This window comes from Trachypithecus francoisi, unplaced genomic scaffold (genome assembly GCF_009764315.1).
Source record: "Trachypithecus francoisi isolate TF-2019V2 unplaced genomic scaffold, Tfra_2.0 Lachesis_group5, whole genome shotgun sequence".
Classification (NCBI taxonomy): domain Eukaryota; kingdom Metazoa; phylum Chordata; class Mammalia; order Primates; family Cercopithecidae; genus Trachypithecus; species Trachypithecus francoisi.
In genome coordinates, this window is record NW_022681470.1 from 72266099 (window position 1) to 72289713 (window position 23615).

Consider the following 23615-nt stretch of genomic DNA (forward strand, 5'->3'; position numbering starts at 1 on the left):
AGATAATGAAGCTAATGAAGCTGGGGGGAATTTTTTCTTTCTTTTTTTTTTTTTCAGTTAATACCAAATAAAAGGTGATAGGTAATACTGGTAAGGCACCGGGGAGAGGCATTTGAATTGTCTTTGCTTCTTCTCTGCCTTTTCTCTCCTTCTTGAATATTTCTTACTCCTTTATTACTTGATGTAATATAGGCTTCTTAGAATAACTAGACCAAGGTTTAACAGAAACCCATTATAACACAGCTCCCTGTTAAATGGCTTCATAGAAGCCATTTTTTTCAGTTAATACCAAATAAAAGGTATTTTTCAGTTAATACCAAATAAAAGGTAATACTGGTAAGGCACCGGGAGAGGCATTTGAATTGTCTTTGCTTCTCCTCTGCCTCTTCTCTCCTTCTTGAATATTTCCTACCCCTTTATTACTTGATGTAATACAGGCTTCTTAGAATAACTAGGCCAAGGTTTAACAGAAACCCATTATAACACAGCTCCCTGTTAAATGGATAAAAAAAAAAAAAACAAAAAAAAAAACAGGTCAAATCGTGTTCTCTAAAGCATAAAGTGATATCATAAGTGCTACATATGAAAGTTTGCCTGAGGTGACTAGCAGTGGGAGTGAAGGAGTTCCATTTCATTTTCTCTCTTGTCACAGTCCTTGACTTTTCATGGAATATAAGTAGATGCTTTGGACAGCTCTGATGGCCACAGACAAAGGGTGGCCATGTGTGTGTCCATCATGCTACCTTAGGACGCTGTTTAGGAACATTTGTTAAAAGGACACTGAAGTATAGCTCTTTGATTTCCTTTCACAATGGAAGAGTCCCATATTTTATCATTACATTCAGAGGCATTATTTTTCCCCATATTCCAAATTCAGAAGTCATCAGTGGACACAGCTGGGGAGACAGGCCCACAGCACTTCTGATCTGTTTCACCAGGCTCAGGGTAAGCCCCTGCACTCTTCTGGGGTGAGATGCCAGCCTTGCCTTCCTGCCACCTCCACAATATTTCCATTGTCCTTTATTTTATTTTCTGCCTTTTCTTCCTGTTTCTTAGGCATCTTCATTACAGTTTAGCCAAGTTAATTAAAATACAGCAGCATGCTTGTAAGACAGGGCATGTCCTGCACAGTGAGCAGCATTTCTGTAGAACTAATTTGGCAGTGCTATATTTAGTTTGGGAAAGGCAGCTGTGAGCATTCACTTAATGTGCATGAATACTTTGCATTATTAGAACCTCTCTGCTCCTTTTACTTGTGAAATCGGATGAGGGATATATCTGATTTTGCATTGTTTTCCAATTTTGGTTTATTTTCTTGATTTCTGAACTTTTTTTTTACATATTCATAAAAGAATAAAAGCATGATTTATTGTAGTCCGGTTTAAAGATGGTGTTGAAAGGACTCTGTGGACTAGCACTTCATAAAGTAACCACTAATACAGAATATAAATATTGTATATTAGATAATATGTAACATATTCTATAATGCATCTATATTATGTATTAATATTGTATATTCTATGATATAATATATATTTTGTATATCATAGATTAGTGTATGTAATATATTAATATGTAGTATTTTTATACATAATACTAGTATATATACTATGTATGTTACTTGTATGTTATATATGTTATATATAATATATAGAATGTTATATTTCTATTTCCAATACAAATAGAAATGCAAGCCACACATGTAATTTTTAATTTTCTAATAGTCTTACTAAAAAAGTAAAAATAAACACATGAAATTAATTTTAATAATATGTTGTATTTAACCCAATAGCATATCTAAACTACTATAATTTGACATGTAAATATTGAATAATATAAAAGTCATGAGTGAGATATCTTATGTTCTTTTTTAACAATAAATCTTCAAAATCGGTGTATATCTTACACTTAGAGCTCATCTCAAATCAGACTGGCCACATTTAAAGCACCCAGTAGCCACAATGGCAGTAGCTGTGAAGCAAACAGCACAGCTATAGACTAAGATTAGAATTGCTGGCAGTAACCTGTCTTAAACTGAAGCTGTTTCTTCTGGGCTAATGATATAGATTGTGTTTTTCCTCCTAGAAATTTTATGGTCTGTAATTGATATCATTGCAAACAGAAAGAAGAGGAGTAAAAGACTAACTGTAGGGACGATGAAATAAATGTATAAATACACATTATTTATTTTTTTCCAAATCTAAAGCAAGTCTTGGAAAATATCTTTGGGTTTATATTTCTTTTGCTGCCTGGGTATTTCATTTTATCCAGTGTCAAAGTGAACACTGGCTCATCAGTGGATTGTCAGTTATTTCAGAGGATTGCTATAAATGTCCACCACCCACACCCGTGCAATTGTACATGGGAGAGTTTACTCTTAAGACAAATTTCTGGAAGCAATTTCACCTTTGAAAAAGAAACTGGAAAAATCATTTTCCTGGATCTGCTTAAACCATGTTGAATATTTTCTCCCACATTGCATTAGGCAGAGCTTAAATGTGATAAAGATATTATTAAACCAATGGAGCATGTATTTAGATATACATGCATTAACCTCTGAAAACAACAGCAACAAAGACCCACAAAATGAAAACTTGTTCTTTTCTCACTTCTTTATTACTCACTTTTCATCTTCCTTTTCACACTCTTAAACTCTCCAGCTGCTCATCTATAACTTGCACTGACACTAATTCTGGTAACTAACTTGATCAGAGACTACTTTAGCCCAAGAAACCTAAATAATTTCTTCCCTTGATTTCCCAGGAAAAAGAAATCTGTCACTTCTTGGAACAGAATTTGCAATATGAATGCAAACTAAATTTAATGGCTTTAAATTTTAAAATAACCACCTTTAGTTTATTGAACTGGATTTTTGAACGTTGATAAGTCTGATATAAGTATTATGATGGATTTAGGGTAGTTTAAAGAAAAAGCAGTTAATTTTATCTGCACAATTCAGGGTTTTAAAGTTCTGTTGGGCAGCCATTATATTTCAGGCACTGAGATTGGTGCTGGAGATAGAAAGATGAATAGGACACAGTCTCAGCCCTCAGTGACCAGAGTCTAATAGGAAACGTGATGATAGACATGAACCAGGAGACATGATACAGTGCTAGAATAGCAATCCAAAGAAGAAATTCGTAAGACCCTGGGACAGTGAAGAGATGATGTTTCACAGGGGAATAGAGGAGTGAAGGAAGTATTCAAAAGGGGAACACTTCACTAAGGCACTAATGAACCAACTGTCCACAAGACTTAATGCAGTCACAGTATAGGATAATAGTAGAAATACAGTAAAACAGCTGGAATGATTAGAGTTGTGGTCAGAGATTAGATCCACTCTATGAACCTGGGAGTGGATATTGACCTAGAGCAAAGGTTAAACTGCTGGAAAGTCTGAAGGTGAGTCACTGACAGAGAAATGGAAACTCCCCCAAGAGGACGGCAGTAGCTGCTGGGAAGGGGAATATTTTTTAAATCAACCACTTATTTACCACTTCAAATTTAACATAACCCACGTGGAATCCTAGTATCGCTGCCCCACAATGTCCTACTCTAATGTCCCAGTCTTAGTAAATATTACCCAGCATTCATCCAGTTGCTCATGCCTGAATCCTTTCAGTCATTCCTGATGCTGTCTTCTTTCTCACCTCCATGACTTATGCATCATAAGTCCTAGTGTTTCCGTGAACAAAGCATGTAAATGCTCTCCTCCATTTTCACTCTCTATACCACCACTTTGATGCATGCTTCACTATCTCCAAAACTTCCATTTTCATCTCCCCGGTCCACCACAGTAGCATCTCTCCTACATGTCCTGTTTCCCCCCTTACTTCTCATCAACCCTTTCTTTTCTCTTATGATCTCCAAATTTTTCTCGTAAATTAGTAGTAGTAAAAAAATGTTTAGCATGTGCCTGCAATGTATGCATATTTATAAGTTGCAAAGATGTACTACTGTTTCTGTACTAACATACATGTTTAAAATGTGTGCAAAAATACAAATGTTAAATGATGAGTATGAAATAGTGCTAAAATATTTTGATTATACTTATTGATAATACAAAACCTTTTTGCTCTCACTAAACATTAATAATAGGAGAAATGTGATTTGTATGCTTCATTATTTTTTCAAATTTGGATTTAACACTTGTAGCAAATCCCAATTCTGCTTCATCATGCAGTTTATTTTGATGATTAATTTAGTGGCTGTCATGTCTGAAAAAGGTAACTCACAGAGATACATAGATCTAGATGAAAGAAGTACATCTTTGATTTTACCAACTAGACATTTGTGTTAGTCCATTCTTGAGTGGCTCTAAAACGTACCTGAGATTGGATATTTCAAAAAGAAAAGAGGTTTGTACTGGAGTTGCCCAGCAGTGTTCCAGAGCACTGGCCTTCACATATATTGCATGTGACCTCTCTGAGGATATTTTGAAGATCCTATCCTGTCCATGCCTATTTTAAGATTTTAGTTTAAATCATAAATATTTCATTTTAGGTTAAGTAGCTAGACAAGAAAATTATCACTGAAATTTAACCCTGAGATTTAATTTTAACTATTATGTATCTCCTTAAATGCGCCACTGAAATATAAATGTCAAAGTGAGTTGATACCCAACATAAGTCTAAATAGCACAGGGAAAGCTCTTCTCATTGCATCTGTCAGATTCGTCCCATGACTCGTGATATTAACCAGATGACAGAAGGTGTTGTCTGCCAGCCTTTTCCATTGGAAATCTGCTCTTTTCTCTGTGTATTTAATGCATATTTTTTGGACAGGCATTTTGAGATTTTATCATTATCTCTTTCATCATCAAACCGTCAATTTATTGTTTATTTATGTGAACACAGACTCACGGGTTTCTGCTGTAATCAATGGGTTGTAATCTGTTATAATCATTTATTTTGATCTTCAAGTTGTCTAAGGCTTGGCCACTGGGAGCCCCTTGAAACTTCTCTGTCTTTTTGGCATATCCCCATTATCCCTTGAGCAATTCCTTATACTCTAGCACATTAGATGTTCCAGACTCAAATTAATTTCTCTACCCTAGCCCTGAATCTGCCATTTCTCCAAGGTGCCATGATTTCTTATAGTGGATAAAGGACAATAATATTTAGAGAAAAATATTTGAGTGTTTATTGTTAATGAGGATATCACTGCTCTCACACACTCTTAGTTGACAGAGCTAAGGAATATATTTTATATTCATGCATACAGATATTTCCATACCTGTTTATTTTGTATCTATATATTTTGAGAACCATGAACTCATACTGGTACCTCTAGTTCTGATCTGATATAATAGAGTTACTTCTGGTTTTCTGCTTTTTTATAGTTGTAATTCCTTTCTCATCCATGGTGAACCTCTGATTCTTGCTGTTTTCAATATATTATTTGATCCGTCTCCTTGTATGTAGCCAATCTTGAGTTGCCGCTACTGCCACCATCAGGAACCCTGCAGGGACACCCTCTCCACACTGCTTGCTCTCTGACACTATGTCCTGGGCCTCCCTCTTTGGGTTGACCTCGTCACCCATCTCAGACTCTACATCCACACTCTGCTGCCATCCCTTGAGTAGACATTCTTCTCATGCTGGTCTGGCTCTGACATTTCACTCTGGTACCATGGCCCTCTCCCAAACCAACTGCACGGATGGCTAACTAGTTCTGCTCCATTTCACTGCTTTGGGGCTGAATTGTTTAGGAAAGGGAGAGGAAGAGAAAAGGAAGCAAAACCATGTTTTAGTGGACTAGTCCTGTGTTGCTGCAGTGAACATAAAATGCCCTTTTGTTATAAATAAATACTATTAAATCTAAGTTTCATGAATGAGTTTTGAAACATCATTAAATGTTTTGATTTTGCTAAATACATGATGAATGCATACTATGGCAAATGACTTTAAGATTGCAGTCCCCTTCTTTATTCAGTTGTTACTTCTGACTTGGTATATTTTTAATTCCTTAAGAACTTGAACAACAAACAGATGATTACCCTCCACCACCTCATCACTACAACCACCCCAGTCATCAGACAGTGGTACTTGTAGAGTTCCCATATTGTCCTGACAAATAACAGTTTACCCTTGAACAATGCAGGAGTGAGGGGCACTGACCCCTTTCCCTGCACAGTTAAAAATTTTTGTGTAACTTTTGACTCCTTAAAAAACTATGTGGCTGGGTGCGGTGGCTCACGCCTGTAATCCCAGCACTTCGAGAGGCCAAGGTGGGTGGATCACAAGATCAGGAGTACGAGACCAGTCTGGCCAACATGGTGAAACCTTGTCTCTACTAAAAATACAAAAAGTAGCCAGGTATGGTGGCGGACGCTTATAGACCCGGCTACTTGGGAGGCTGAGGCAGGAGAGTTGCTTGAAACAGGCAAGCGGAGGTTGCAGTAAGCCGAGATCGCACCACTGCATTCCAGCCTGGGTGACAGTGTGAGACTCTGTCTCAAAACAAACAAACAAACAAACAAACAAATAAAAAACACAAAAAAACTACTAATAGGCCACTATTGAGAAGCCTTACTGATAACAATTAACACATATTTTGTATATTATTATGTACTGTATTCTTACAGTAAAATAAGCTAGAGAAAATAAAAATATTATTTAGAAAATCATAGGAAAGAGAAAATATGTTTACTATTAAGTGGAAATGAACCATCATAAAGGCCTTCATTCTGATTTTCTTCATGTTAAGTAGGTTTAATAGGAGTGGGGGGAAAGGGAGGGGGTGGTCCTGCTGTCTCAGTGATTGCAGAGGCAGAACCAAATCCACGTATAAGTAGACTCAAACAGTTCAAATGCATATTGTTCAAGAATCAACTGTATCTAGTTACTATAACTCAATCATATAACAGTATATGAAATTTTATCTAAGTACACAAATTATATTGTTTCTGAAACTCAGTATCCTCATCTGTATTTAGGCTGTTCTTGCATTGCTATAAAGAAATAACTGAGACTGGGTAATTTATAAGAAAAGAAGTTTAATTGGCTCGTGGTTCTGCAGGTTGTACAGGAGGCATGGCAGCATCTGCTTCTGGGGAGGCCTCAGGAAGCTTTTACTCCTCATAGAAGGCAAAGTGGGAGCAGGCACGTAATATGGCAAAAGTAGGAGCAAGAGAGAGTGGGGTGGGAGTGACACACACTTTTAAATGACCAGATCTGGCAAGAACCTACTACCATGAAAACAGCACCAAGCCATGAGGGATCCACCCCCATGACCCACACATCTCCCACCAGTCCCCACCTCTAGTATTGGGGATTATGATTCAACATGAGATTTGGGTGGGGACAAGTACCCAAACTATATTATCATCTTTATAATACAGTAAGATATTGTGTAATTTGGATGAGCTTCATAAAATGGATTGTTAAAGAAACTCCAATAGCAGGGCAGTGAAGAGAATTTCTAGGGTGCTCAGTGATACGATGACAAAAATAAGGTGAATTTACTCTGCAACAAGTGAGTGTTTGGTTTTGCAGCCACACCTCATCATTAAGACAGTTAACAACTGTATTTCATACTTAGACATTTTTAGAAGAAAGATATTGTTTAAAATAATGCTATAAACGTTAGTATTATTTTTCTTGACATTGTCTGTATTTAAAAAGATTAAGTACTCTTGTAATTCATCTTTACACAGTCACATTAATATGTGTAATATTAAGAAGTAGAGAAATTACTAACCAAAAAAAGCAGGTTAGATTAAGGAGACCTTATGAATATTACATATACTTTTCTGACAACCAGAGAAAACATCATGTACTGTTCTGTCAAGATAATGTGATACTTAAATAATCCTTTTATGCTTTTTTTTTTTCCTTTAAACCTGGTTGGTAAAGAGAATAATTAGAAATGTTCTTTTTACCAGCGCAGTTCAACAATACAAGGTAACATCAATACAATACAATACAAGGTAACATCAATACTTTAGAAAATGAATTAATGATAATTATTAGGAATTTTAGTCTGGGCAACCACTGAAATTGGAATGCAAAGTAGGCTTCTAATTATTTTTACAAATTTAACTAGAGAGATGTTTTTAACTCAGCTAACTACTTTTAATATTTTAGTTTTCCTCAAAGCATTAAGGCATACAAGCATTCAAGCACCGAGAAAAGCAAATTAAACTTAAAATCCCACCATCAAAAGGGACAGGAAAAAAATCCTAGTCAAAGATCAAGAAGACCTCAGTAGTTTTATTTCTGGTGAAGAAAATGTATTATCGATACTTGAGTTGGCTGTTGGTAATTGGAAAAACCTTACGGAGTTTCAGGTAGAAATCCCTTATCTAGTGATGATTCTGGAACAGGGACTGGCTTACCTTTGACAAACGGCAGTTATTTATAGTCGTCAGTGGAAGATTACTTAAGAAGGGAAAGTATAGCCAATTTAAATGAAAATACAGATAAGGCCGGGCGCGGTGGCTCAAGCTTGTAATCCCAGCACTTTGGGAGGCTGAGACGGGCGGATCACAAGGTCAGGAGATCGAGACCATCCTGGCTAATACGGTGAAATCCCGTCTCTACTAAAGAATACAAAAAACTAGCCGGGCGACGAGGCGGGCGCCTGTAGTCCCAGCTACTTGGGAGGCTGAGGCAGGAGAATGGCGTGAACCCGGGAGGCGGAGCTTACAGTGAGCTGAGATCTGGCCACTGCACTCCAGCCTGGGTGACAGAGCGAGACTCCGTCTCAAAAAAAAAAAAAAAAAAAAAAAAAGAAAATACAGATAAGCTCCATAGGAAGAAACTGATTAAGACAAAATTGTAGGCCGGGCGTGGTGGCTCAAGCCTGTAATCCCAGCACTTTGGGAGGCCGAGACGGGCGGATCATGAGGTCAGGAGATCGAGACCCTCCTGGCTAATACAGTGAAACCCCGTCTCTACTAAAAATACAAAAACTAGCCGGGCGAGGTGGCGGGCGCCTGTAGTCCCAGCTACTCAGGAGGCTGAGGCAGGAGAATGGCGTAAACCTGGGAGACGGAGCTTGCAGTGAGCTGAGATCCGGCCACTGCACTCCAGTCCGGGCGACAGAGCGAGACTCCGCCTCAAAAAAAAAAAAAAAGACAAAATTGTAGGACTGCAAGGGGGGAAAAAATGACCTTGTACATAAAGTGAGAAGGGAAGGCAGTAAGTCAAAGGAATGCATGGTGGAAGGGTCTTTGAGAGAAAGAATATATGAATTGCTCTCTTACCATAGAACACCTGGCAGAGTTGCTGTTTCCATGCTTCCAAATCACACCATATATTTCTATTCTAAGGTGGCTGACTGCAAATAATTGTAATAATGCTGCTGGGATACTCATCTTTTGGAGATGGACTATTTAGAATTCTAGAAAATTTTGATTTTTATACTTTTATTCATGACCAGAAATCAAAACTCTATAAAGAGTATTGCAGGATTTCAAAGCTCACAGGTAGTTGGGGAAAGTATACCGGGGGAAAAAAAAAAAAAAACAACTGAAGCAGAGAATGTTAGGTTTTCCAATGCATGGAAAGGCATGGGAGTGCTAAAGCCTTGTTCAGGAGAACAAAGCTTTGGATGGCTCTGAAGGTCAAAGTGAAATAGATAATTAAGCTAAGTAAATAATTTTGTTTAGAATTGGTCTAAATTTGAGGAGTTGTCTAAGTTTATATAGATAAGTTAAGCAGCATATTGAAAATGAAACGATGTCCAATATCTTGGGGATTGTTGAATTTTATGGAAAACAGGACTCATGCAACAGCATTATCTAAAATTGGAGAACCTCCTGGGTATTAGCTACTATTCAACACTGAAATTCTAGGTAACCCCAGTTAGAGGGGAGCCAATCATTTCTGCCATGTGGAGAAAACGTTTTTACATGAAACTGACTCTGGACACTGTTCTATCAAAAGTCACGTTAGGATGATACGTCCTCCCATCCTCCTATCACAGATGCATGGCTCAAAAACATCAGAGGGAGAAAATGTATCAAGAAGTACTGCTCCTCAAAAATTGGCTTTACTTTCTTGCAAAAATAGGGAGTTAGCATTTTGCAGAGTTGTTTGGAGGAAAATCATCTCCTTAGAAATGCAGTTGATAAAGACCAAACACTTAAAAAAATGCAATGTAAAAAAAATCTTTTTTCAAACTGAAAAGACTGAAAATTTTCTTTAAATCATGTTATACTTTTTGTGACAAGGAAATAACTACTCAAATGACCTGGAGTAGAGCTAGAGAGAGCCAAGGAAACTTACAGAAGTGAAAATATTATGCAAACATGAAATTCAGGACTGGTAACTACCCTTAATCACACTCCTGTGTGTGTAGTAAAATATAATGAATTACACTTTAGTCATCAGTGTAGAACTACAATTCGGAAATATAGACTCAAATAACCTCAATCATTTTTAAATTTCTTTACACCATTGAAAATTAAATACCTTCTTCAGGTTTTTTTTTTTTTTTTTTTTTTTTTTTTACTGTGATACCTGAATCAGGGGCAACTGCAGTCCAATTCTGATACTTAGATTGTGTTGAGGAAATAAATAGCACCCAATAAAGAACTCTGCCTCCACAAGGTATATTTAGGGCTGGATATGCTGTTTACTGTATAATATAACACCAGTAAAGGGAAACTTAAAAGGGAATAAAAATACTACGAAAATAACTTTTTACTTCAAGAAAGCTAACACTAAGCCCAGGACTTGGCATATAATAGATACTCAAAGGTAATTGCTAAAATCCATAGTTTCCATTTTTATGTACTTTGTATATCCTTATATGCATATATTATTTCACAAAGCTATAATCAGTTGGTAAAAATGCAATTTTATTTTATTTTTTATCACTTAATAAGTTGAGTTTACTCTGCAACAAGTGAATGTTTGGTTTTGCAGCCACACCTCATCATTAAGACAGTTAACAACTGTATTTCATACTTAGACATTTTTAGAAGAAAGATATTATTTAAAATAATGCTATAAACTTTAGTATTATTTTGTATATCCTTATATACATCCATTATTTTACAAAGCTATAATCAGTTGGTAAAAATGCAATTTTTTTATCACGTAATACAACCATAGTAGTAAGAAAAATGGTTTCAGTAGCTGACAGACTTCTCATAAATATTAACTTCATATATGACATTTATTAGCCTCAAGATTATGCTATTAAAAATATGGCCCAAAGAATATCTTCTTACATACTTGCCTTTTCCTTTGCTGAAAATTCGTGGTCAGAATTAATTTCTATAAATTATTGACTTTTATCAAAGGACGTGAAGATTTTAGTGTGATTAAAATTAGTTTATAAGTTGCTTTCTCTTCAGACTGTACCAACACACACTGGGAGAGAACCTATGCAAATATCACCTTTGCATATCCAGAATGTTTTTGTACAGGCGGAGGGCTGTGTCAGTCAATGGTCACAGATTTCTCTCACCAGTCAGTTAGAATGTGTGTAAAGTCTGGGCTATTCAAATTACCATGTTGAGTACTATTATGAGGAGAAGAAATTGATAGAATGCGTAGCCTCTATCATTGGCTTACCATCTAGTTGGGAAGACTAAACTTATTTTATTAAATTACTATACTCATAGTAATCCAAGATGTTGCAGTGTGGAGAAGGTAGGAAGAAAAGTTGAACTTGATAAGAAACAGAGCAATGGTCCTTACCTTCAAAAAACTGGCCACATAGCTGACTGGAGTCAATGGAGTATTAAATATTCCTTATGGTTACAAATGAGCTTACTGTAAACTTCATAAATCGTGAACTTCTAGATTAGGGAACTTTTATCCTTCTTAGACCACCCTATCAATCTTATGTACCTCAAGAAAATTACTCTAAAAATGTTGAAATGGCAAGTGCTTGTTTTTAAATTATGTTACCACCATGACAAGGGCTTTCTTGATATTATTTGAGATACGTTAGATAACCTGAGGACAGTAAGGTTTGGAACCTTTATTGAGGAGGCAGATGCTAGGCCTCTGGAATCATGAGACTTTGCTCCATTGAAAAGCTATCAGAGGATTAACACTTACAGTTGCAGAGGAAGATGTTAGTGATTCTTCTAAAGTGAAATTGTTAACATATTTTTTTTACTTTATTTATTTATTTATTTTTTTGAGACAAAGTCTCACTCTGTTGTCCAAACTGGAGTGCAGTGGTGTGGTCTCAGCTCACTGCAACCTCCAACTCCTAGGTTCAAGTGATTCTCTTGCCTCAGCCTCCGAGGTAGCTGGAACTATACGTTCATGACATCACGCCTGGCTAATTTTTTGTATTTTTGGTAAAGATGGGGTTTCTCCATGTTGGCTAGGATAGTCTCAATCTCCTGATTTCGTGATTCACCCACCTCGGCCTCCCAAAGTGCTGGGATTGCAAGCATGAACCACTGCGCCCGGCCAACCTTTCTTTAATTTCACAGATTGCATTCCGTAAAGATGATAAAGTCCAGGTTCTGGAATAGCCTGGTGAAGTATTGTCATGAAAAGTGGTGAGAGAGGTGAAAAGAGTTAAGAGGGCTGGTAAGGAGAAAGGAAAAAAAGAAAAAGAAAGAAAGAAAATCTGATTTAAAGGATCTATATATACAATAGGCGTGAAGTTCTTCACTTTGAGAATGAGATATTAGCATCATAGGCTTCTTAGAATGCTGAGGAGTCTCTGCAATGACTAAAAAGTTAGTTTGAGGAAACATATTTTGGACCTTTACTATGAATAGCAATGGCTATGAGTCAGTGCTTTTCACCGGCTGCATCTTCCTGCTGAGAGGATCAAGATTATCCCCAACAGAGTCAACCAGGACGCAGATTCTTTGTACTGGATTGTGTATCAAAAGTGTGATTTATTTGGTTGTCCTTTATTCACTTACCCATTTACCCAACAAAGTCTGACTGAATTCTCACGATGTACCTTCTTCTAGGAGCTGGGAATACTGAATAGAATATGGTGGACTTATCCTCTCTGTTAGGCAGGAATCTAGACCCAACATGGCGGCGTTACCGGGCGTAGCAGGCCTTTTGTTAAAGACTCCCTTCACCCTTGTACACACCGCAGACTTACATGCCTCAGAGTTCTGGCTGGGCAACCACACTCCCCCATGACCTGCAGCTCACCAGCATTCCACAAGTTCGTAAACAGTAGTTTCGGTTGACAGTTTCCAAAGACCCCTTCCTCGTGACCCTTACTCAAATCCTGCCCTAGTAGTTTCAAGACCCCCCAGGCCCTGTTTGCACAACCAGCTTCCCTACCTCTCAGGCTATAAGAAGCCCCTACCCTCCTCCTCAGCGCGACTTCCTCGGCCCACGCCTTTGGACGGAGGAACCTCGCCCGCAAGCCCTAATAAAAGGCTATTCTCACTGCCATTTGCCTTGTGTCTTCGTTCCCGGTTTGGCTCCAGCCTCAGTTTACCTTTACACTCTCTAGTGTCATGAAGTCAGGAGAGCAATTAGACTAGTAATTGTAATAAGTTGTGTTGAGCAGTAATGCTAGGGAAGTACAGAGGGGGATGGGCACAACTAGCAGATGATTCTAATGTATTCTAGAGGATCGGGAAATGGCTCCATGAGGATGTCCAGTTTAGCATGAGTAGGAAATACGCTAGAGAGGGACTGGGAAACAGCATTCTGGACAGAGAGAAAAACAGGTAATGAATGAACAAAGGCAAAAGAAAGAGTAGGATTTTGAGGAAATAAAAGAAACGTTCAGGATGGCCCCAAAGTGGAGTTTGAGACAGATGGTAATTAGAACTGAGGCTGAAACAGTAGGTAAGCCCTAGATTACATGAGCCACTTTAAAGAGTTGGAACTTTATTGTAAGTGAAACGGGTATCAATTGGTTTATGCAGGGGAAAGTACTAAGTTGATTTGTGTTCATTACAGGGCAATTTGGTGGCTGCGTGGAGAATGCATTTGAGGGGATAGGGAATTAAGTCAGCAAGACTGGTTAGCAGATCACAGAAGTAATGCACATGAGCCAAAATGGTGGACTCTTCCACAGTTTTGACAATAGGAATGGAAAGAAGTGAAGGAATTGAGAGGAAAAGAAGCAAATTAGCAAGAATTAGAGCTGGATGCAAGAGTTGCTTTAGTAAACAAATTTGAATAAGAACTTGATGTAAGATTTAGTAAGAGGAGGAGCAAGGGATTATATTGAAGTTCAACTTAGGAAACTTAGTGGTACCACGATGCGATATTAAATGTAAAAACAACAACAACAACAACAACAAAGTTAAAGAAGTTAAATGATTTCACTTAGGGACATGTTAAGTTTGAGATGCCTGGGAGCCATCGAAAGTGAAGAGGCTTAATAAGCAGTCAGTTATACAGATGCGGAATTCAGTAAAGATTTGACCTAGAAATATGGATTTGGGAGTCATCAGTAAATAGATGGTAATTGAAACAATCGGAAGGATGTGATTATCCAAGGAGAATGAAAATAGAACCCTGCAGACAAAGGTAGTTAAGGAGGAGGGTAAAAGAAAATGAAGCTACAAAGTTGATTGAGAAAATTGACCCGAACAGTAAGACAACAGCCATGAAAGTGTGCTGACTCGGAAATTAAGAGCAAACACTGATTGGGAGGGACGGAGCAGTGCCATACCATTTGCAGCTGTGAAGATCCGGCGAGTTAAGGACAGAGAACTTAGCGAGGTGGATGAGAACAGTTCCAGCAGAGTCGGAGAACAAGTGCTTGTTTATATATAGCACTCTATTTCCTTCCTTTTCTTTTGTAAATCAGATCACCTGGGCTGTGAGCAGCATGTGAAAGTTAAGAATATATGGAATTCCAGTAAAGACCTCTTTCTTCTGTAAATAACATGACCTGTAGGAACATTCGTTGTGATTTTTTTGGAGCTGTTTTTGCTCACTTTTTGTCCTCAGCTTGGTTTACTAAGTAATGCAGATTGCTTGGTTATAGGAAGATGAAATACTATTTAAGTTGCTGAAAGATTTTTTTATAAAAATCCAATGAAGCAAAAGTATTTTAATGCACAAGGATTAATTTTAATTACCCAGAACACCAAAAGCATTATTTCTATTAAGAAAAAATTTTACTTACATAAATGTGATATTCTCAGGAACTTATTTTTGAATTTCTTTGAAAACAAAAAAGCATCTTTAGAGTTTGAATAGACAATTTTATCACCAGTAAAAGATGTGCGTCTGTACATTAGGGGATTATGTGTTATTTGGTGAAAAATGACTACATTTCTATAAACCAAGCTTGTCCAACCCATGGTCCATGGGCTGCATGGGGCCCAGGATAGCTTTGAAAACAGCCCAAAATAAATTCATAAACTTAAAACATTATGAGATACTTTGCAATATATTTATTTTTAGCTCATCAGCTATCATTAGTGTTAGTACATTTTAGATGTGGACCAAGACAATTCTAGTTTTTCCTATGTGGCCCAGGGAAGTCGAAGGATTAGATACCTTTGCAATAATATAAGGTCAAGATTTTTTTTCTTTTTTCTTTGTTTTGGAATGTGAATAATTAATTCTTTCTTGCCTTGGTTTAGTTTTTGAGGGACTCTATTTTTCTCTTTTTTTCCTCCTGATTTTCAAGCTTTGGTTTGGGCAGTTCTATTCCTAAAGTATTGTAAAGAATAGTAGAAAGGGCACAACAAAGGGGGAACAGGCTGGGTACTGTGGCTCACACCTGTAATCCCAGCACTTTAGGAGGCTAAGGCAGGAGAATCATTTGAGCTCACAAAGTTGAGACCAGCCTGGGCAACCTCAGGAGATTCTATCAGTACAAAAAATTTAAAAAATTAGCTGGGCATGGGGGTGTGCACTATAGTCCCAGCTACTTGGGAGGCTAAGCCAGGAGGATTGCTTGGGCCCAGGAGGTCAAGGCTGCAATGAGCCATGATCGTGCCACTGTACTCCAGACTGGAAGACAGAGTGATACCCTGTCTCAAAACAAAGAAAAAACACTAAAAAAAGAAAAATAAGATTTTTTTAAAGAAATGAACATATACTATTATTGGTGGTTTAGATGAGTTGCCCAAGTGCACACTTCTATGAGTCAATGTATTGTTTTCAGTATCTTTAGGAAATTAGGGCAGTGTATCCTCACCCTAATGCGACCCGCTATAGGGTAGATTTCTGTATAGCGTGAATTTGCCCTGCACTCCTCTAAAAGATGTTTAGACCTTAGAAGTAATAAATACTTAAAGCACCCTTGGCAAACCATATAATCTTCACCTATCATCATAATTAATACTTGTGTAACCCCTTATATTTTGAGAACACACACAGATATGCGCACACACACACACACACACACATATATGTATGTATATATACACACACACGGTTGTGCATCCCTTAAAAATGGGGCTATGTTATGAGAAAATGTGGTTTTAGGTAATTTCACTATTGTGCCAGCATCATAGAGCACACTTACACAAACCTACATGGTATAGCTTACTGTACACTTAGGCTGTATACTATAGCCTATTTGCTCCTAGGTTACAAATCTGTATAGCATGTTACTGTACTGAATGCTGCAGGCACTTGTAACACAATGGTAAGTATTTGTATATCTAAACATACCTAAATATAGAAAAGGTACAGTAAAAGTATAGTATTATAATTTTATTGGACCACTGTTGTATATGCAGACCAAAAAATCATTATGTAGCTCATGGCTGTATATATATCTCGTTCGCTTGTCCTGTGAAATAGGTTATTAGCCCTGTTTTATAGATAAGGAATCTTAAGCTCAAAGAAGGTTAAATTGCATGGCTGTGGGCACATAGAATGTGGTTATACAGCTAGAAGGTGAGGCTGTCATTCATCCCCCCACCTTTCTCTCTCCATTTCTGACAGATTGTTACTACAGCTCTTATGATTTGCAGAGTTTACTTTTCCACCTCTGGGAATTCTACAGAAATGAGAAAAAATATGTTTCCAAAATTAGACAAAAATACTAGCCTCTGACAGAAATTGAATGCTAAAGATAACAAAGTATTAATAATTTATGGACTCCAACAAATCTGAGCTTTTCTTGCATTCAGCCTTTTCCTAATTGGCAGGAATCACTAACTGGTAGAAGCACTCAGCTCTACATGTTCCTGATTCCTGTGTGTTTGCCATTAGTGCAACCTGTGAGATCACAGTGACTTTGTGAAACTTCGTGAGAAAATTCAGTCAAGCCTAAGAAACGTTTTCATTCTTTGTCCAACTTATCGGGACCATTTAAGATTCAAATTGCAATAAAGAGATGATTAAAATATTTAAAATGCTTTCTGTGCTGGTGCCAATGATAAGGTGCTTTTTGCTACAAAAATGCAAAGATTATACCTAAGTGTGCAGAAAAGAAATGGTGAGGCTGCTGGGAGTTCTGAGTCTGAAAATACTGCTCAATAAACACCCATAATAAAAAGGACTCTCACTGGTAATACAGGTCTATGTCATGCTATTGTGTAAAATTTTGTGTGTGTATCTAGTGCCTGCTATGTGCTTGGTGTTGCTCTTTTAAATATATTAACTTATTTGATTGTTATATTAACTCTATAGGGAGGATTCTATTGTTTGCCCCACTTCATAGGAGAAAATGAGGCTAAAGACATTAAAAAACTTACCCTAAAACACACAATGAGTATGTGGTGGAGCCATAATTCAAACTTGGGGCTTTAGATCCAGCACATTGTTCTGCCTTTCCAGTAAAATCAGACAGAAAATTCACAGTGTCTGCAAAATCAGAAAATATTTGTATTAGTCTGTTCTCATACTGCTGGTAAAGACATACCTGAGACTCAGTAATTTATAAAGGAAAGAGATTTAATTAACTCACATTTCTACGTGGCTGGGGAGGCCTCACAATCATGGCAGAAGGTGAAGGAAGAGCAAAGGGACTTCTTACATGGCAGTGGGCAAGAGTGCAAATGCAGGGGAACTCCCCTTTATAAAGCCATCAGATCTCATGAGACTAATTCACTATCATGAGAACAACACGGGAAAGACCTCCCCTGGTGATTCAATTGTCTCCCACCAGGTCTCTCCCATGACACATGGGAATTATAGGAGCTACAACTGAAGATAAGATTTGGATGGGAACACAGTCAAGCCATATCAATACTCATGCTTTTCAACCCAGTGTTTCCACTTGCAGTAATACTTTGTACCCATTAGCAAAAGTGTAGGTACAAGAATATTCACTGAAGTGTTATTTTTAATAGCTAAAAAAAATTAAATATATCCAAATGTTCACCAATAGGGGAATGATTAAATCATGCCGTAGCCATTCTCCTTGGGGAGTGCTAGGTGGCTGATATAAACTATGAGCTGAAATAATGAGTACTAACATGGAAAAAGGACTAAAATTAGATGAGAAAAAAAGCTACGTACAAAACAATGTGTGTACTATAAGACCTTTTCTTTGCAAAATATTGATGATTGATATGGAAGAGGCAGAAAGTAAGATTAGTGTACACAGATAGAAGAAAAACAATTGATAGCGTGTGTGCTATAAATCCTACTGCTAATTACTATCATTGTGGTATGAGATTACAGAGTATGTGTATTTGCAGTGATATATTTATTCATTTAACAGGTACTTATTGGAAATGTGCTACATACGAGGTTCTAGGTGCTGAGGATGTATATATAGTTTACATTCTCATTAGGAAAGACAGAAAATCAGCAAGTACATAGGTGAACATTTGAATTTTGATGCACAAAGCCTATGACTTTTATATTAAAAAGATATTTTTTAAGATAAAAAAGAATACAATTACCAAAGTAAAGTGGGGGCGGGTTCTGTGAAAGTCCACAGCCCTTCTGTTCATGAAGGATTGGCTGTGAGGTAAGAGGGTGGTGGTAACCAAAACAAAGCTGATGGAACAGATTTCATTTTAGGTCCATCAGTTCTGACTGTGCCCCAAAACTTGAGACATGACTTAGGTGGAAAATAGAAAAATAATATAAACTGTGGGAGGGTTTATTTGTAAGTGTGTATGGGATTTGTAGGGAGCCAAATCCGGATGACTGGGTGTTTGTTACCACTGATAAATACTGCCTGTGCCTTCCTAACCTGGGAGTCCCGCCAAAACAGAATTACATATTTAGTAATCAGTTGTATATCTAAGTATAGTTGGACAGGTTCCCTTATAGGAACAATAAGTATCTGCAGGATAAATTCCTGTAGATTTTGCGCCTCTTTCCCAGCAAGCTTCCCTTAAGTTGCCTCAGTGGTTAAGGAAAGCTTGATCTTGCTGATTCTACATGCCATAGAGTTCTTATTTTTCCAGCTTTGCTTTTTTTTTTTCAGAGCCAGACCTAGATATCAAGCAAGTATTTCTCATTAGGACAGTATAACTAGGAAATAAAGGCCTGTTAGAATAAAAAGTGGATCTCCAAATGTATGTGTATGTGTGATTATGTGTGGATTAAAAAAAGAGTTGATTGGCCATGTACCATCCTCCTATCCGCCTTGGATATTTGAAGTTTCATTTCTGTTTTTGAGTACACACACATACACACACACACATTTTTATATCTATAGCCTTCCTTCCAAGTATATGTATACATCATATTATAATATACATATGTATCTATCCCCGCCAATAATTGAGATAAGTATAAACATTTAGAAACTATCAGTTATATTTCCCATGTTGATTTTTTAAAACAAAAATCAAGAGGGCAGAAATTAAATAGATTAAACAGAGCTATAGCTGTTTGCTTGCGAAGCAAAGGAGAGCCTGGGTCACTTAAGAAATGAGTTCAGTGGATTTCCCAAGCTGAAAACAGAAGTGCTAGAAGAAAATGGAGGAGTTATTCCATATTAGGAGATTATTCTCAGTGATAGTGTAGATTATTAAGTTCTGGTTAGTTAAGAGATTACAAAGATTCCCATAGGATTGGTCATATTTTCTGTTTTAGGACACAAACATGCAGACATAGTTTTTTTTTTTTTTTTTTTGAGACGGAGTCTTGCTCTGTCGCCTAAGCTGGAGTGCAGTGGCCGGATCTCAGCTCACTGCAAGCTCTGCCTCCCGGGTTCACGCCATTCTCCTGCCTCAGCCTCCCGAGTAGCTGGGACTACAGGCGCCCGCCACTTCGCCCGGCTAGTTTTTTTTTTTTTTTTGTATTTTTTAGTAGAGACGGGGTTTCACCGTGTTAGCCAGGATGGTCTCGATCTCCTGACCTTGTGATCCGCCTGCCTCGGCCTCCCAAAGTGCTGGGATTACAGGCTTGAGCCACCGCGCCCGGCCCACAGACATAGTTTTGAAAGAGGTCAAAGAAAATGTCTGATGGACTCAGGGTGATTGATAGCACATTTTTTCTTTAATTCTCAAAAGAGAACTACATTATAATAAGTGCATAAAATCTTGCAGTTTGTAAAGTTCATTAGCTCAGCCATCCTGTTAGGTGTGTGCTGTGAAGATGTCTATTCTACAGCTGAGGAGGTGGCAGCCCACGTGTTGAGTAACTTCACGGATTCCACAAACATTTATTGAGAAACTGTGCCTTGGGTTTAACTGTTTCTCAAGTGGGCTTCAAGGTGGACTTAACAGTTATTATTTGTTTGCATTCCCTGAAAGCAGAAACAAAATATTTTGTTGCTTAGTTAGGAAAGAGAGAATTCCAAAATGACCAATATGAGGTTAGATACAACACTCTTGCACACACCATTTCTGATCTCTGAAAACTAGGTTGACATCTGAGCAAACAGCATTGCTGTTTTCAGAACCAAACAAGGTCACCTGGGTTCATATTGCAGACTCTTTTATTCTGCCTTACTCCTTCTACTATATCTTACTGCTCTTTGTACATTCCAGTACTTCTTGAAATTAAGCACAAATGAAAAAAATACTAAAAATGTTTTTAAAAAGCTAGAGATTGCCTTTTTACAGCATGAAAAATTTCAGTGACAGGATTCATGTATAAAGACCAAGCGCATCTAAAGCCCCTGAGATATAGTTTGATTCATAGAATTTAAGTTCATAGGTTAATGTTAGAGCCACATCTATATAAGATAGAATCCTGCTGTGTATACCCCGCCTAATTTCATCAATTCTCAGACCACCAGTGCTGTAAAAGATTACTCCAGTCTTCTTTTTAAAATCCCAAAATAAAATGAACAGAAGATAAAGCACAGAAAATGTTGATCGGCATGTCGATATCTTTATCTTTTCTCTGCTTGTATGTTCCAGGTGGGAGAGTTCAGAGCACACGCTGCTGAGTGGACAGCCAACGTCACAGCCGAATTCAAAGAAACCAGGAGGCGACTGAGTGTGGAGATTTATGACAAGTTCCAGCGTGCCACCTCCATCAAGCGGAAGCTCTCGGCAGAACTGGCTGGAAATCACAATCAGGAGCTGACTCCTTGTAGGAGGACCCTGTCAGTGAACCACCTGACCAGCGAGAGGGATGTCTTGCCTCCCTTACTGAAGACTGAGAGTATCTATCTGAATGGTTTGACGCCACACTGTGCTGGCGAAGAGATTGCTGTGATTGAGAACATCAAATAGCCCTCTCTTTAAATAACCTTAGGCATAGGTGAGGACTTCTCTATGCTCTTTATGACTGTTGCTGGTAGCATTTTTTAAATTGTGCATGAGCTCAAAGGGGGAACAAAATAGATACATCCATCATGGTCATCTATCATCAAGAGAATTTGGAATTCTGAGCCAGCACTTTCTTTCTGATGATGCTTGTTGAACGGTCCACTTTCTTTGACGAGTGGAATGACAAGCAATGTCTGATGCCTTTTTGTGCCCAGACTGTTTTCCTCTCTTTTTCCCTAATGTGCCATAAGGCCTCAGAATGAATTAGAATTGTTTCTGGTAACAATGTAGCTTTGAGGGATCAGTTCTTAACTTTTCAGGGTCTACCTAACTGAGCCTAGATATGGACCATTTATGGATGACAACAATTTTTTTTTTTTTTTGTAAATGACAAGAAATTCTTATGCAGCCTTTTACCTAAGAAATTTTCTGTCAGTGCCTTATCTTATGAAGAAACAGAACCTCTCTAGCTAATGTGTGGTTTCTCCTTCCCTGACCCCACCCCTTGGCTCACCTCTCTAGCCTTTTACCCCAGTTCTCCCGTTTGAACACCATACCTTGCTGGAAACAGTGTGTAAAATGACTGAAGTGATGATGCCCGAAGAAGAAATAGATGCCAAATTACATGGACATTGAAGCAACACTCAGCGTTGCCTAGTGTTAAAGGCACTGCAGAGAAATGAGTTGCAGAGGTGGCCCCTCTGAGTATTTATTTGACTCAGGTACCAGTGGTACATATATACAGTGTAATTATGACCAGGCTGGTAAAATTGGCTGCTCCCAAACAATCCCCTTTTTCCTGGCAGTATTTGGTATTTATCATTTATTAATAACTATACATTTTTTAAAGACAAAAGAAGAAAATCTATCTATCTATATAAATATATAAATGACCTGACAGAAGAAAACTGTTAAAAATGGATATTATTGGAGGCGATTTAAAACAGTGGGTGTGAATTATCATTCTGACGGAAAGGAAATAGCAAAACAATGTGTTACAAGTATTTGCTAATAAACAGTATACTGCCAGCTTCTAATTGCTTTTTGATGTATGAAAGGCTTATATAATTTTCTGTTCGTTGGGTGACTTTTGCCAGATGAGAGGAGGTGGCACAGTGGTGAGTGCAGGGCACATTCCTAGCCTTCTGTGGGTGTACTTTCGGAGTTGTGACTTGGCTGTGAGGGCAGAAGTTGAAGTTGGGATCACTGTGACTTTGCACATGGAAAAATGCAGATTGCAGGCATAATTCATCTCTGACATTAGAGAAAAAGCTGTTATAGCACAATTTAAATTTTGAGAGTTTGCTGTGTTTTTTTTTTTTTTTTTTTTTTTTTACATAAAAGAGGCTGATTATTCTTTTTAGTTTAATTTTATATCCTGTAATTCTTCGGATGGTTCCAAGATTCAGAAAAAATTCAGTAAATGCACCCCGTAAATTGCTACCCTTTCCTTTATTTTCATACTTAGATCTGCTGTACATTGTATATATATCTAATTTTTAAAATGCAGAAAGAAAATAATTTCCCTAAATATAATTGCAAACTGATTTCTTTTACTTTTTTGTGTGTGGGGGTGGGAGCTGTATCTGAATAAGTGGCATTCAGATTAGGGTCCTGAAAAACCCAGAATCTTTAAAAATAAACAAACTAATAGATGCTTATTTTCCAACATTTAAATTTAAGCTAGAAATGTAAATATTCAATTAATTTGTTAAAAGTACTTTTATAAAGTTAAAAAGAAATTCCAACCAAAATTGTAGAAAGTCAGGCTCTTTTAGAAAGAAAGCTACACCCATTTCCTCAAATAACTGTTCCGAAAATTTATATGGTGGAATGCACCATGTATAAACTGTGAATTGTATTGACAAATAAAGTTTGTAATTAAAGTCAGCATTTTCTGAGTCTCCTGCTTGCTGCTGAGAATTTAGATGTGATCTAGGTAGGTAGAACTCCAGGATGTTACTTTTCATGCTGAGTGCTTGTCACTCCTTTATTCAAAATATTTAAGAAATATTTTTGATGTGTTGATATACCTTTGCTAAATACATGCAGACTGTTTCCCTTGGTGGCTCGTCATGAAAACCAAATATACTGAAATTCAGTTTTGAAATAA

General features: G+C 37.5%; 1 protein-coding gene across 1 annotated transcript in view; it reads left to right on the forward strand.

Annotated features, from left to right (window-relative positions):
• The window catches only part of KCNK2 (potassium two pore domain channel subfamily K member 2), a 149559-nt gene extending 126164 nt beyond the window's left edge, over positions 1–23395 (forward strand). The window contains exon 7 of the mRNA XM_033197409.1: positions 21149–23395. Within this exon, the coding sequence (XP_033053300.1) occupies positions 21149–21466 (318 nt within the window). The 3' untranslated portion in view covers positions 21467–23395. The remainder of the gene's footprint in view (positions 1–21148) is intronic.
• Positions 23396–23615: the final 220 nt, after the last annotated feature.